This window comes from Ptychodera flava, unplaced genomic scaffold (genome assembly GCF_041260155.1).
Source record: "Ptychodera flava strain L36383 unplaced genomic scaffold, AS_Pfla_20210202 Scaffold_29__1_contigs__length_4469600_pilon, whole genome shotgun sequence".
Classification (NCBI taxonomy): Eukaryota; Metazoa; Hemichordata; class Enteropneusta; family Ptychoderidae; genus Ptychodera; species Ptychodera flava.
The window spans coordinates 3,089,670-3,105,123 of record NW_027248351.1 but is presented as its reverse complement, the minus strand read 5'-3'; the positions used below and the strand labels follow the sequence as shown (position 1 = coordinate 3,105,123).

The 15,454-nt window shown below is 36.5% G+C and overlaps 1 protein-coding gene across 1 annotated transcript; it reads right to left on the bottom strand.

The window, feature by feature from the left end:
• Positions 1–13,570: 13,570 nt before the first annotated feature.
• Positions 13,571–15,142, bottom strand: LOC139127143 (uncharacterized). The gene has a single exon (XM_070693063.1). The coding sequence runs from the start codon at positions 15,140–15,142 to the stop codon at positions 13,571–13,573; it is 1,572 nt and encodes a 523-aa protein (XP_070549164.1).
• Between the last annotated feature and the right edge of the window lie 312 nt (positions 15,143–15,454).

Sequence of the window (15,454 nt, the reverse complement as noted above, 5' to 3'; positions counted from 1 at the left end):
CCTTTGTCTCATCGCTCCCATTCATTCATCCATTCATTCACTCAGCCGCAGGGTTCATGCCATACCAGCTCAGCCTATCCCACCACCATCCCCGTCTCCTCCTCTCTTTTTCCCTTTCTTTCAGGTGTCCGGGCTTTGGATTCCATCCTGACCCCATTTCTCGGGAATTCCACTCCTTTCCCACATTGCGGCCTCACAGGATGGATTCATCATCAAGGTCATTCAGACCTTGACCCCAAGGTCACCAATGACCGTTGCTCGGTTGCTTGACTGAAGGGGCCCTCTCCAATATATTTTGCTCATATTTTATTTTAGGTTAGTTTGCTACTTCTTTTTGACTGTTTTGTATTGTAAGTTTTGATAGTATTTAGTTTGAGATCTGCGAGGGCACTAGTTCTATGCCCTTTACTGCTCTATATTTGCCGTTTCATCTTGTGCTTTATTCTTTACTTTGTTGGCGTTTACATTCTCCTTTTGCAATAAACCCTCCTGTCTTTCCTCAACTTAGCGGTGGTGTGTTCACAAATATGCAAATAACCTATTTATTTACGTGACACTGCTCAATGCTTCATTGGACAATTAGACATCTATAAGATCAAAATCTGTAGCACGTTTCATTACATTTACATGTAATGCTGTAAAATTAAAGCAATATCACTAATTACAAAAGTCATTGAATATGCAAATGAACCCTAATTAACTTGGAACTTGAGTTTTTTGCGTTTTGTGTATAATATTGTGTATGTATATCATGTTTAGCTGAATTATGTAAAGTGTTGATCTTCAAATATATTCAAAGTCACTGCGGCAAAATAGTTAAACTAGAAAATACTTTAGGTGTAAAAAACACATCTGAATGTCAAACGACTCTGTTTCTCCAGAGACCAATAGTGGTGTAAGTATTATGAAAACAAAGAAAGTAACCTCAGATCTAGGGACAGGCTCAAATACGGAACAGTATATTTTTGAAGTATGTCCTGGAAAATCTTAGCACTAGTACAACGTCTATTGAAGACTCGTGGAGCAGGATGAATTTAACTGTTTCTGTGGGGTTTCCTGATGTCTATAGCATTTGCAGGGGCGGTTGAGGGCGCTTGTTTCATTATCACTTCATTTATTCCTTTATTTGTTAGCCCAGCTTATGACATCCTTTTTATACTATGCAAAGTCATATTAGGTAAATTGTTAACAAGAAAATAAGGGAAGTGTAAAACATATATAAGGACAAGATCCAATCTAGTCTGAGATTCGAGCAAACAAGGTATCCCTCTGTTAGTGTCATTTCCAAGACCAAAATAATAATAACACACGTGTATCTCCTGACCTCCATTTATAGAACTTTTGTGTGTCAGCTTTTCTTGAGGAAAATCTCGCTTGATTCATTATTATCAGAAAAGTATTCTACTCTAGCCTAATCAAAAGATTCGTCCGTAAAACTAAGCGTAAATGTATCTGAAGATATTAAAGTGCACCTAAAAGACGTCATCATAAAATCGTTTTCAGTATTTTCAAAATTACCATTCGGCAATCTAATATCTCGAACGTGTGATGTCAACATGCAGTTATTAGTAAAGCTGTGAATTGCAAATGAATTTTGCATTTATAGGATTTATATCTACTCCTATTCAAATCCATGACTTAGTCACATTTTTTTACAAAGAAAGCTGAGCTATTTTAAACATTATTGTTTAATTTCAGATATTGTTTATCAAATAGGCACTGAATTAGCCAATTTGAAAAAGCAAGGAAAACAAAAGCATATGATGTGGATTTAAGAAGTACCAAGATACTTCGCATTTGAGTGTCTCGGCAACAAAAATTTTGATAAGTTCAAATTTGCTGATCCTTTACATTTGAGACTCATTATCTACAACTATTTTCTCATTGATCCTTTTATTTACGAAATTATCCTGCAATCTCTCTATTCAAACACGTTCAGCACCATTCATTAACACTAATAGACGGTTGGCCAAATCAACCCTTCGAGGCATTTTGATCCTCCAACGATAAATATATTGAAGTAACAAAGGCTGTTATGCTACGAATGTGTTTCAATGAGTAGTTCCATGAACTACCATAAGAAAAAATATTGCTTATATATACAGAAAGCACACAAAGTTACAGTTGCAGGATGATGTCTACGCACCTATTGTGGACGAGTTATGAATCCCATTCCTTCCAATAGGCGGTCACGTGAATGTGACAGCCAGGTAAAATAGGGAGATTTTTATGTACAGTCTGTACAGGGGTAATGCTACGACATAAACATTTGCTGCCCGGCAGTTTCGAGTACTTGCGGGCACCAACGCCGTTCGCAGAGAACAGTCATTAATCTTCAATGGGTCACCACAGGAGCTCTAGTCCTCGTTTACATACATTTGAATACTCAGTGGCACAAATTTTCTGCACAAGTGCTCGGTCAATGTCAGCTTCTCTACAAATTGAGTTATTTTATTGCCTAGTCTAAGGAAATTTAAAGGTAACGAAGGAAAAATCGGCCAGTAGTGTCTGTTCAGAAAAATATATTCTCATTTTATGATTTGCATGGCATAATAAAACCCTTTTAGCTTAGAATGCTACACTCATGTGTCACAAAAAGTTATTTTTAGAAAAGCAGCCAGTCTCCTGTACAAAACTCAATACCATGCTAGAAGGATTATACGCAACAGCAGCAAAACGATAAGATGTCTTACTGCCAGAAATCTATTCTGCGCCACGATGGAAATAACTGCTCCTAATAAACTCTAAATTTGATGAGACTAAAATCACCTAGCATTTATTTACTTCCCTTAAAATGGGTATGAAAAATCCAATGATAAATGTTTTGTCGACAAATCAACTGAAAATTTCATGATAAGCACTTCCGCTACAAGTAATACAACTGCAGACATTCAATGGAAAATATACTCACCAGAAATATCAAACGACTCTGTTTCTCCAGAGACCAATAGTGGTGTAAGTATTATGAAAACAAAGAAAGTAACCTCAGATCTAGGGACAGGCTCAAATACGGAACAGTATATTTTTGAAGTATGTCCTGGAAAATCTTAGCACTAGTACAACGTCTATTGAAGACTCGTGGAGCAGGATGAATTTAACTGTTCTGTGGGTTTCCTGATGTCTATAGCTTTTGCAGGGGCGGTTGAGGGCGCTTGTTTCATTATCACTTCATTTATTCCTTTATTTGTTAGCCAAGCTTATGACATCTTTTTTATACTATGCAAAGTCATATTAGGTAAATTGTTAACAAGAAAATAAGGGAAGTGTAAAACATACATAAGGACAAGATCCAATCTAGTCAGAGATTCGAGCAAACAAGGTATCCCTCTGTTAGTGTCATTTCCAAGACCAAAATAATAATAACACACGTGTATCTCCTGACCTCCATTTATACAACTTTTATGTGTCAGCTTTTCTTGAGGAAAATCTCGCTTGATTCATTATTATCAGAAAAGTATTCTACTCTAGCCCTAATCAAAAGATTCGTCCGTAAAACTAAGCGTAAATGTATCTGAAGATATTAAAGTGCACCTAAAAGACGTCATCATAAAAATCGTTTTCAGTATTTCAAAATTACCCTTCGGCAATCTAATATCTCGAACGTGTGATGTCAACATGCAGTTATTAGTAAAGCTGTGAATTGCAAATGAATTTTGCATTTATAGGATTTATATCTACTCCTATTCAAATCCATGACTTAGTCACATCTTTTTACAAAGAAAGCTGAGCTATTTTAAACATTACTGTTTAATTTCAGATATTGTTTATCAAATAGGCACCGAATTAGCCAATTTGAAAAAGCAAGGAAAACAAAAACATATGATGTGGATTTAAGAAGTACCAAACGAGCTGTTAGGGTCATCCGTTTGACGTTGACAAACAGACATATTTCGACAAAAATACAATACGCATAATGAATTAGCTATGTAAATAACGTTTACAAATTGCATTTAATTTTGTGTTGCGCAATTGTTATAATGACCATAAACATGCAGTTATTAGAGTAATTGTGAATATTTATCATTAAATAACTAATAATAATATTTGTCATCTCGAAAATATCAAACTGCAGAAACCTCTGCAAATAGAGCCTTACTATTCACAAGGCATGTTATCCAACAGGAAGGTGCAAAGTCCACTTTTTAGATTTCCTATTGAACTGCCACGCTTTTGTTTTCGAACGATGACACAGTTAACAGTTTCGATACGTGTGAAGAATAGTACATTTCTTCTCGATACTTCGCATATGAGTGTCTCGGCAACAAAAATTTTGATAAGTTCAAATTTGCTGATCCTTTACATTTGAGACTCATTATCTACAACTATTTTCTCATTGATCCTTTTATTTACGAAATTATCCTGCAATCTCTCTATTCAAACACGTTCAGCACCATTCATTAACACTAATAGACGGTTGGCCAAATCAACCCTTCGAGGCATTTTGATCCTCCAACGATAAATATATTGAAGTAACAAAGGCTGTTATGCTACGAATGTGTTTCAATGAGTAGTTCCATGAACTACCATAAGAAAAAATATTGCTTATATATACAGAAAGCACACAAAGTTACAGTTGCAGGATGATGTCTACGCACCTATTGTGGACCGAGTTATGAATCCCATTCCTTCCAATAGGCGGTCACGTGAATGTGACAGCCAGGTAAAATAGGGAGATTTTTATGTACAGTCTGTACAGGGGTAATGCTACGACATAAACATTTGCTGCCCGGCAGTTTCGAGTACTTGCGGGCACCAACGCCGTTCGCAGAGAACAGTCATTAATCTTCAATGGGTCACCACAGGAGCTCTAGTCCTCGTTTACATACATTTGAATACTCAGTGGCACAAATTTTCTGCACAAGTGCTCGGTCAATGTCAGCTTCTCTACAAATTGAGTTATTTTATTGCCTAGTCTAAGGAAATTAAAGGTAACGAAGGAAAAATCGGCCAGTAGTGTCTGTTCAGAAAAATATATTCTCATTTTTATGATTTGCATGCATAATAAAACCCTTTTAGCTTAGAATGCTACACTCATGTGTCACAAAAGTTATTTTTAGCCAAGCAGCCAGTCTCCTGTACAAAACTCAATACCATGCTAGAAGGATTATACGCAACAGCAGCAAAACAATAAGATGTCTTACTGCCAGAAATCTATTCTGCGCCACGATGGAAATAACTGCTCCTAATAAACTCTAAATTTGATGAGACTAAAATCACCTAACATTTATTTACTTCCCTTAAAATGGGTATGAAAAAATCCAATGATAAATGTTTTGTCGACAAATCAACTGAAAATTTCATGATAAGCACTTCCGCTACAAGTAATACAACTGCAGACATTCAATGGAAAATGTACTCACCAGAAATATCAAAAGACTCTGTTTCTCCAGAGACCAATAGTGGTGTAAGTATTATGAAAACAAAGAAAGTAACCTCAGATCTAGGGACAGGCTCAAATACGGAACAGTATATTTTTGAAGTATGTCCTGGAAAATCTTAGCACTAGTACAACGTCTATTGAAGACTCGTGGAGCAGGATGAATTTAACTGTTCTGTGGGGTTTCCTGATGTCTATAGCATTTGCAGGGGCGGTTGAGGGCGCTTGTTTCATTATCACTTCATTTATTCCTTTATTTGTTAGCCAAGCTTATGACATCTTTTTTATACTATGCAAAGTCATATTAGGTAAATTGTTAACAAGAAAATAAGGAAGTGTAAAACATACATAAGGACAAGATCCAATCTAGTCAGAGATTCGAGCAAACAAGGTATCCCTCTGTTAGTGTCATTTCCAAGACCAAAATAATAATAACACACGTGTAAATCCTGACCTCCAATTATAGAACTTTTATGTGTCAGCTTTTCTTGAGGAAAATCTCGCTTGATTCATTATTATCAGAAAAGTATTCTACGCTAGCCCTAATCAAAAGATTCGTCCGTAAAACTAAGCGTAAATGTATCTGAAGATATTAAAGTGCACCTAAAAGACGTCATCATAAAAATCGTTTTCAGTATTTTCAAAATTACCCTTCGGCAATCTAATATCTCGAACGTGTGATGTCAACATGCAGTTATTAGTAAAGCTGTGAATTGCAAATGAATTTTGCATTTATAGGATTTATATCTACTCCTATTCAAATCCATGACTTAGTCACATCTTTTTACAAAGAAAGCTGAGCTATTTTAAACATTACTGTTTAATTTCAGATATTGTTTATCAAATAGGCACCGAATTAGCCAATTTGAAAAAGCAAGGAAAACAAAAACATATGATGTGGATTTAAGAAGTACCAAACGAGCTGTTAGGGTCATCCGTTTGACGTTGACAAACAGACATATTTCGACAAAAATACAATACGCATAATGAATTAGCTATGTAAATAACGTTTACAAATTGCATTTAATTTTGTGTTGCGCAATTGTTATAATGACCATAAACACACAGTTATTATAGTAATTGTGAATATTTATCATTAAATAACTTATAATAATATTTGTCATCTCGAAAAATCAAACTGCAGAAACCTCTGCAAATAGAGCCTTACTATTCACAAGGCATGTTATCCAACAGGAAGGTGCAAAATCCACTTTTTAGATTTCCTATTGAACTGCCACGCTTTTGTTTTCGAACGATGACACAGTTAACAGTTTCGATACGTGTGAAGAATAGTACATTTCTTCTCGATACTTCGCATATGAGTGTCTCGGCAACAAAAATTTTGATAAGTTCAAATTTGCTGATCCTTTACATTTGAGACTCATTATCTACAACTATTTTCTCATTGATCCTTTTATTTACGAAATTATCCTGCAATCTCTCTATTCAAACACGTTCAGCACCATTCATTAACACTAATAGACGGTTGGCCAAATCAACCCTTCGAGGCATTTTGATCCTCCAACGATAAATATATGAAGTAACAAAGGCTGTTATGCTACGAATGTGTTTCAATGAGTAGTTCCATGAACTACCATAAGAAAAAATATTGCTTATATATACAGAAAGCACACAAAGTTACAGTTGCAGGATGATGTCTACGCACCTATTGTGGACCGAGTTATGAATCCCATTCCTTCCAATAGGCGGTCACGTGAATGTGACAGCCAGGTAAAATAGGGAGATTTTTATGTACAGTCTGTACAGGGGTAATGCTACGACATAAACATTTGCTGCCAGGCAGTTTCGAGTACTTGCGGGCACCAACGCCGTTCGCAGAGAACAGTCATTAATCTTCAATGGGTCACCACAGGAGCTCTAGTCCTCGTTTACATACATTTGAATACTCAGTGGCACAAATTTTCTGCACAAGTGCTCGGTCAATGTCAGCTTCTCTACAAATTGAGTTATTTTATTGCCTAGTCTAAGGAAATTTAAAGGTAACGAAGGAAAAATCGGCCAGTAGTGTCTGTTCAGAAAAATATATTCTCATTTTTATGATTTGCATGGCATAATAAAACCCTTTTAGCTTAGAATGCTACACTCATGTGTCACAAAAAGTTATTTTTAGCCAAGCAGCCAGTCTCCTGTACAAAACTCAATACCATGCTAGAAGGATTATACGCAACAGCAGCAAAACAATAAGATGTCTTACTGCCAGAAATCTATTCTGCGCCACGATGGAAATAACTGCTCCTAATAAACTCTAAATTTGATGAGACTAAAATCACCTAACATTATTTACTTCCCTTAAAATGGGTATGAAAAATCCAATGATAAATGTTTTGTCGACAAATCAACTGAAAATTTCATGATAAGCACTTCCGCTACAAGTAATACAACTGCAGACATTCAATGGAAAATGTACTCACCAGAAATATCAAAAGACTCTGTTTCCAGAGACCAATAGTGGTGTAAGTATTATGAAAACAAAGAAAGTAACCTCAGATCTAGGGACAGGCTCAAATACGGAACAGTATATTTTGAAGTATGTCCTGGAAAATCTTAGCACTAGTACAACGTCTATTGAAGACTCGTGGAGCAGGATGAATTTAACTGTTCTGTGGGGTTTCCTGATGTCTATAGCATTTGCAGGGCGGTTGAGGGCGCTTGTTTCATTATCACTTCATTTATTCCTTTATTTGTTAGCCAAGCTTATGACATCTTTTTTATACTATGCAAAGTCATATTAGGTAAATTGTTAACAAGAAAATAAGGGAAGTGTAAAACATACATAAGGACAAGATCCAATCTAGTCAGAGATTCGAGCAAACAAGGTATCCCTCTGTTAGTGTCATTTCCAAGACCAAAATAATAATAACACACGTGTATCTCCTGACCTCCATTTATACAACTTTTATGTGTCAGCTTTTCTTGAGGAAAATCTCGCTTGATTCATTATTATCAGAAAAGTATTCTACGCTAGCCCTAATCAAAAGATTCGTCCGTAAAACTAAGCGTATATGTATCTGAAGATATTAAAGTGCACCTAAAAGACGTCATCATAAAATCGTTTTCAGTATTTTCAAAATTACCATTCGGCAATCTAATATCTCGAACGTGTGATGTCAACATGCAGTTATTAGTAAAGCTGTGAATTGCAAATGAATTTTGCATTTATAGGATTTATATCTACTCCTATTCAAATCCATGGCTTAGTCACATCTTTTTACAAAGAAAGCTGAGCTATTTTAAACATTACTGTTTAATTTCAGATATTGTTTATCAAATAGGCACCGAATTAGCCAATTTGAAAAAGCAAGGAAAACAAAAACATATGATGTGGATTTAAGAAGTACCAAACGAGCTGTTAGGGTCATCCGTTTGACGTTGACAAACAGACATATTTCGACAAAAATACAATACGCATAATGAATTAGCTATGTAAATAACGTTTACAAATTGCATTTAATTTTGTGTTGCGCAATTGTTATAATGACCATAAACACACAGTTATTAGAGTAATTGTGAATATTTATCATTAAATAACTAATAATAATATTTGTCATCTCGAAAATATCAAACTGCAGAAACCTCTGCAAATAGAGCCTTACTATTCACAAGGCATGTTATCCAACAGGAAGGTGCAAAGTCCACTTTTTAGATTTCCTATTGAACTGCCACGCTTTTGTTTTCGAACGATGACACAGTTAACAGTTTCGATACGTGTGAAGAATAGTACATTTCTTCTCGATACTTCGCATTTGAGTGTCTCGGCAACAAAAATTTTGATAAGTTCAAATTTGCTGATCCTTTACATTTGAGACTCATTATCTACAACTATTTTCTCATTGATCCTTTTATTTACGAAATTATCCTGCAATCTCTCTATTCAAACACGTTCAGCACCATTCATTAACACTAATAGACGGTTGGCCAAATCAACCCTTCGAGGCATTTTGATCCTCCAACGATAAATATATTGAAGTAACAAAGGCTGTTATGCTACGAATGTGTTTCAATGAGTAGTTCCATGAACTACCATAAGAAAAATATTGCTTATATATACAGAAAGCACACAAAGTTACAGTTGCAGGATGATGTCTACGCACCTATTGTGGACCGAGTTATGAATCCCACTCCTTCCAATAGGCGGTCACGTGAATGTGACAGCCAGGTAAAATAGGGAGATTTTTATGTACAGTCTGTACAGGGATAATGCTACGACATAAACATTTGCTGCCCGGCAGTTTCGAGTACTTGCGGGCACCAACGCCGTTCGCAGAGAACAGTCATTAATCTTCAATTGGTCACCACAGGAGCTCTAGTCCTCGTTTACATACATTTGAATACTCAGTGGCACAAATTTTCTGCACAATAGTTCGGTCAATGTCAGCTTCTCTACAATTGAGTTATTTTATTGCCTAGTCTAAGGAAATTTAAAGGCAACGAAGGAAAAATCGGCCAGTAGTGTCTGTTCAGAAAAATATATTCTCATTTTTATGATTTGCATGGCATAATAAAACCCTTTTAGCTTAGAATGCTACACTCATGTGTCACAAAAAGTTATTTTTAGCCAAGCAGCCAGTCTCCTGTACAAAACTCAATACCATGCTAGAAGGATTATACGCAACAGCAGCAAAACAATAAGATGTCTTACTGCCAGATATCTATTCTGCGCCACGATGGAAATAACTGCTCCTAATAACTCTAAATTTGATGAGACTAAAATCACCTAACATTTATTTACTTCCCTTAAAATGGGTATGAAAAATTCAATGATAAATGTTTTGTCGACAAATCAACTGAAAATTTCATGATAAGCACTTCCGCTACAAGTAATACAACTGCAGACATTCAATGGAAAATGTACTCACCAGAAATATCAAACGACTCTGTTTCTCCAGAGACCAATAGTGGTGTAAGTATTATGAAAACAAAGAAAGTAACCTCAGATCTAGGGACAGGCTCAAATACGGAACAGTATATTTTTGAAGTATGTCCTGGAAAATCTTAGCACTAGTACAACGTCTATTGAAGACTCGTGGAGCAGGATGAATTTAACTGTTCTGTGGGGTTTCCTGATGTCTATAGCATTTGCAGGGGCGGTTGAGGGCGCTTGTTTCATTATCACTTCATTTATTCCTTTATTTGTTAGCCAAGCTTATGACATCTTTTTTATACTATGCAAAGTCATATTAGGTAAATTGTTAACAAGAAAATAAGGGAAGTGTAAAACATACATAAGGACAAGATCCAATCTAGTCTGAGATTCGAGCAAACAAGGTATCCCTCTGTTAGTGACATTTCCAAGACCAAAATAATAATAACACACGTGTATCTCCTGACCTCCATTTATAGAACTTTTGTGTGTCAGCTTTTCTTGAGGAAAATCTCGCTTGATTCATTATTATCAGAAAAGTATTCTACTCTAGCCCTAATCAAAAGATTCGTCCGTAAAAATATCGTAAATGTATCTGAAGATATCAAACTCCACCTAAAAGACGTCATCATAAAAATCGTTTTCAGTATTTTCACCAGATATAACTGCAAATGCTCACGTGTTTCATTATATACCGGTTATGTGTAAATTTGAACCTTTGCCACATGTTTGCAACTTCATTGAAAGTGTTATGGTCAACATAATGAACAATAATCACCGCCGATTAATTCTAAAAGGTCATGAAGTATACAAATATGTAATTAGCTGAAATAAAAATATTAAAGTTCTTTGACTGGTGTCGTTGTATCACCATTTATATAGCAAGTGTAATTACCGTTGGCCAAGTCCTTCAAGCCATATATGCTGAGCTGTGAAAGCTCATTAGATATGCAAATTATAAATTAGCTGACATGAAAATGTGAAATGACTTTCGATATTGTTTTAACCAGGTATAATCATCAATGTACATAGCATGTTTTGCCAACTTTGATCAAGTAAATCCCAGTATATATCCCTAATAAGCAAAGTTCATTAAATATGTAAATTAGGAATTGACTTAAGTAAAAATGCTTAATGATTGTCAATAATGTTGTATAATGCCATCTGCAATATATGTAGCAAGTTTTGTCAACTTTGATAAAGTAAATCCCAGTATATATCCCTAATAAGCAAAGTTCATTAAATATGCAAATTAGGAATTAGCTGAAGAGAAAATGCTTAATGACTTTCAATAACATTGTATTATAGTGTCTTTAATGTACAAAGCAAGTTTCATCAATTTTGATCGAGTCAATTCAGATAAATATCCCTAATTATGAAAATTCATTTAATATGCAAATTAGGAATTGACTGAAGTAAAAATGTCTTTTGACTTTCAATAATGTTATATAACAGTATCTTTGATGTATATAGCAAGTTTCAACAACTACAATCAAGTTAATTCAGATATATATCCCTAATTGGGAAAGTTTATTAAATATGCAAATTCGGAATTGGCTGAAGTAAAAATGCTTAAAGACTTTCAAAAATGTTGTATCATAGTAGCTCCAAATACATGTAGCAAGTTTCATCAACGTCGGTCCAGTCAATTCAAATATATATCCCTAATTAGCAAAGTTCATTAAATGTGCAAATTAGGAATTGTCTAAAGTTAAAACGCTTAATGTCTGTCAATGATGTTAAATAATTGGAGATTTCATAAGCACACTGAAAGTGTGTGAAATGGAATCCCAATTCCATTAACCAAAAACCGAATTATAACAGTGCATTTCCCCAGAAATGGCAAGAGCGCCCTCAAGTGTCAGCCATTCAAAGAAAGCAAAAGGGCCTGAGCATGCGCTTATCTTCCTTCGACTAAATTGGTGCAGACAATTTCAATCATTTCTGCACGTTTATGTGCAAAAAGGACACCTTTTCACAACTGATTAACGAATAACTCAAAAGCTTTATTTCAGTATTTGAAATATACACAACAAGTGTCAATTCTTTGTTACAAACAGCATATGTAATCACAATTAATAATGTGCCAACAGTTTCAACTCAGTAGAATGAACAAACATGCAACTTTAACTGTTTAACAAATCTCCTGAACAGTGGTCTCGCCACAACATGAATAAAACACAATAACTTCAACCCTTATTTGATCCGAAGGGACAGGATAGCAAACGATAAAATCAACAGTCCTCATTTCCTCAGCTTGTCCGATAACAGGTAACATGACATGTCCATGGACAGCTACAGTACCTCTCTGGTAGTCTTTCAGTGGTCAGGTAATACTACTGCTGCTTCCTGCAAGATCAGAAAAGTAGCATGGAGACTACTTAGAGTGGGTTGGGTGTTCCATGTGGTGGGATTGTTATATCTTAATTCGGTTTTGGTTATTGGAATTAGGATTCCATTTCACACACTTTCAGTTGCTTATGAAATCTCCAATTCCATATCCCAAAAACAACCTTAAGATATAACAGTGCATGTTCAAAGCCTAACTTCTAGTTATTGAGGTTGTCCCTTAAGAATTTTTGTCTGGAATGTCAAGCTCTGGCTATTATTATCATTAGATGGAACATCTCGTAGGTAAAACCTTGCAAATGTTGATGTTTTAGACCAGTTAGCTTGTGTCAGTATGTCTTTTACTGACACACTTTGTTCTTTTGCTTTAGATGTACATGCTGATCTGGTGGAGTGTGCCTTAAAGATGTCAATATTTATTCCTGCTAATTTCATCATTGTTTTCAACCATCTGGCAAGTGTACTAGTGGATACTGGTTTGTGAGGCTTGACATAGCTCAATAACAGCTTATTTACTGATGATCCATAAACTTTACCACGCCAAGGCTCTGATAATATTAGGTATTCACGTAAGCATGAAACAACACATAGCCGTGGTTTGGATGGAAACATATGGAAGGTTACACTACCCAAAGGACTGTGATCTGAGGATTGTTGTGATGAAGCAAATTTTGCTTTACTCGACTTAGTCAATGAAGAATATTTGAAAGTAATGTCACTTCCATTATCACACATACTTTTTATGTTTAGAGTTTGGATCTCAGACTGGCGTCCGGCACTAGCCAGAGTCAATAACATGCAAAGTTTCAGAGACAAGTCTTTTGGTTTCATTTCTTTGTTATCACCCATACCTTTGATATAGTTCACAACCTGATCTACATCCCAGGTATCTGTGTATCTCGGTTGTGGTGGTCTTTCATTAAACACTGCCCTCAATAACATCATGACCTTGGGGTGTTCACCTAACCTATGTCCATCAATAGGAGGATGGAAGGCAGAGAAAGCGTGGATCTGTATGTGTTAATTGATCTGTATTGGTACCCTGTATTAAACAGGTTAGTAATAAAATCTAGGATATTTGCCAAAGATGCTGAAAATGGATCAGTTTGTCTCCTATCACACCAACAACTCCACTTTCGCCAGGAGGAGTTGTAAGATGCTGATGTTCCCTTTCTCCAGGCATTTGACATAAGCCTGGCAGTTTCATCTGAAATTCCTTCTGTAATGAGGGAATGCCTGAAACCTGCCATGCCGCTAATTTCAGTCCGTCTCCCATTGTTAACAACGGGAGTGGTTGTTGTGTTGGTGATAGCAGAAGTGTCTGGTATGTTGGAAGGAGGATCAGAAACTCCACAGACATTTCCATTATCACTGGAAACCATGGCTGTGCTTGCCATATTGGTGTCACTATGACAATGGTTGTTTTCCTCCTTCCTTACTTTGGCCAGACATCTCCCTATCAGTGCAAATGGAGGGAATGCATACCCGTTCATACCCACCCAGGACGTCTGCATTGCATCGAATGCTATTGCTTCTGAGTCTGGTTTCCAAGAAATGTACCTGTCTATCTGATAGTTCAGTCTCGAAGCGAATAGGTCTACATTCAATGGTCCCCACATTTTCTGAATTTGTTTGAATATCATGGGGTCCAGACGCCAGCTGCTGGAGTCTTCCACATTCCTGGATTCCCAATCTGCCAGGACGTTCTGCACTCCGGGTATGTGCTCTGCTATTATTGTAATTGTGTTTGTCAGGCAATAATTCCACATTTCTTTGCTAGTGTCACCAGTACTGTGGATTTCGTCCCTCCCATTTTGTTGATGTAAGCTACTGCTGTCCGATTGTCTATTTTCAGAAGCACCGTCAAATTTTGTTTGCCCTTTGTAAAGGTTTTCAGAGCGAGGAAGGCAGCTAGAAGTTCCAGTGCATTGATATGCATCATGGCTTCCTCTGTGTCCACGCTCCTCCTGTCTGAATTCCCTGGGAGTGTGCCCCCACCCTTTTTTCGACGCATCTGAGGTTATCATGAGATCCGGGCAAGGGCAAATGATTGCCTTGCCATTGAAGTCTCTCAGGTGGTGGCACCACCACTGCAGTTCTGTCTTGCACTCTGGAGATAGAGTTACTAGGGTTTCGTATGACTTGTTGTGAATCAGTGATCGTGTTCTGGTCATTTGGAGATATCTGCACTGCAATGGTGCTGGTATTATTGCTGCAACTGATGCAGTCATTCTGCCAATTATCTGTGCTAGTTCTCTTACAGATACCAGAGTTTTGTGAGCTAGGTTTGCACACTGATTGAAAATTTGTAAAATCTTGGACTCCGGGAGAAACATTCTCATTGTCACCGAGTTGATAAGGAAACCCAGAAACTCTATTTCCTGTGTTGGGACTAGGTAGGATTTCTCCCAGTTTATGCCAAACCCAAGGTGTTGAAGTAGGAACAGTAGGGTGTCCCTGTCCCGTATTAATTGATCTTTGGATTGATTCATCAGGAGAATATCGTCCAGGTAAATGATCAACCTGATACCCATACACCTCAATATACCTACAACTGGTTTCATTAATTTGGTGAAGATTCGTGGTGCTGATGCTAGCCCGAATGGTAGGCATCGAAATTGATACAAATTCTTTCCCATCGAAATTTGAGGTATTTCTGAGATTTCTGACTCACTGGTATGCTGAAATATGCATCTTTCAGGTCTATTTTGCACAACCTGAGTCTCCTTCCCTCAGGAGGTCTTTTAACATGTGCAAGCCTTCCATTTTGAAGTGTTTGTATGGTATGAACTGGTTCAGCAGTTTCAGTTGATCACTGGGCGATTATTCCCATCGTTCTTTGGTAC

Excerpts from the sequence above, each read along its gene's own strand:
- LOC139127143 (XM_070693063.1), bottom strand. The coding sequence starts at position 15,142 with ATGGGTATCAGGTTGATCATTTACCTGGACGATATTCTCCTGATGAAT.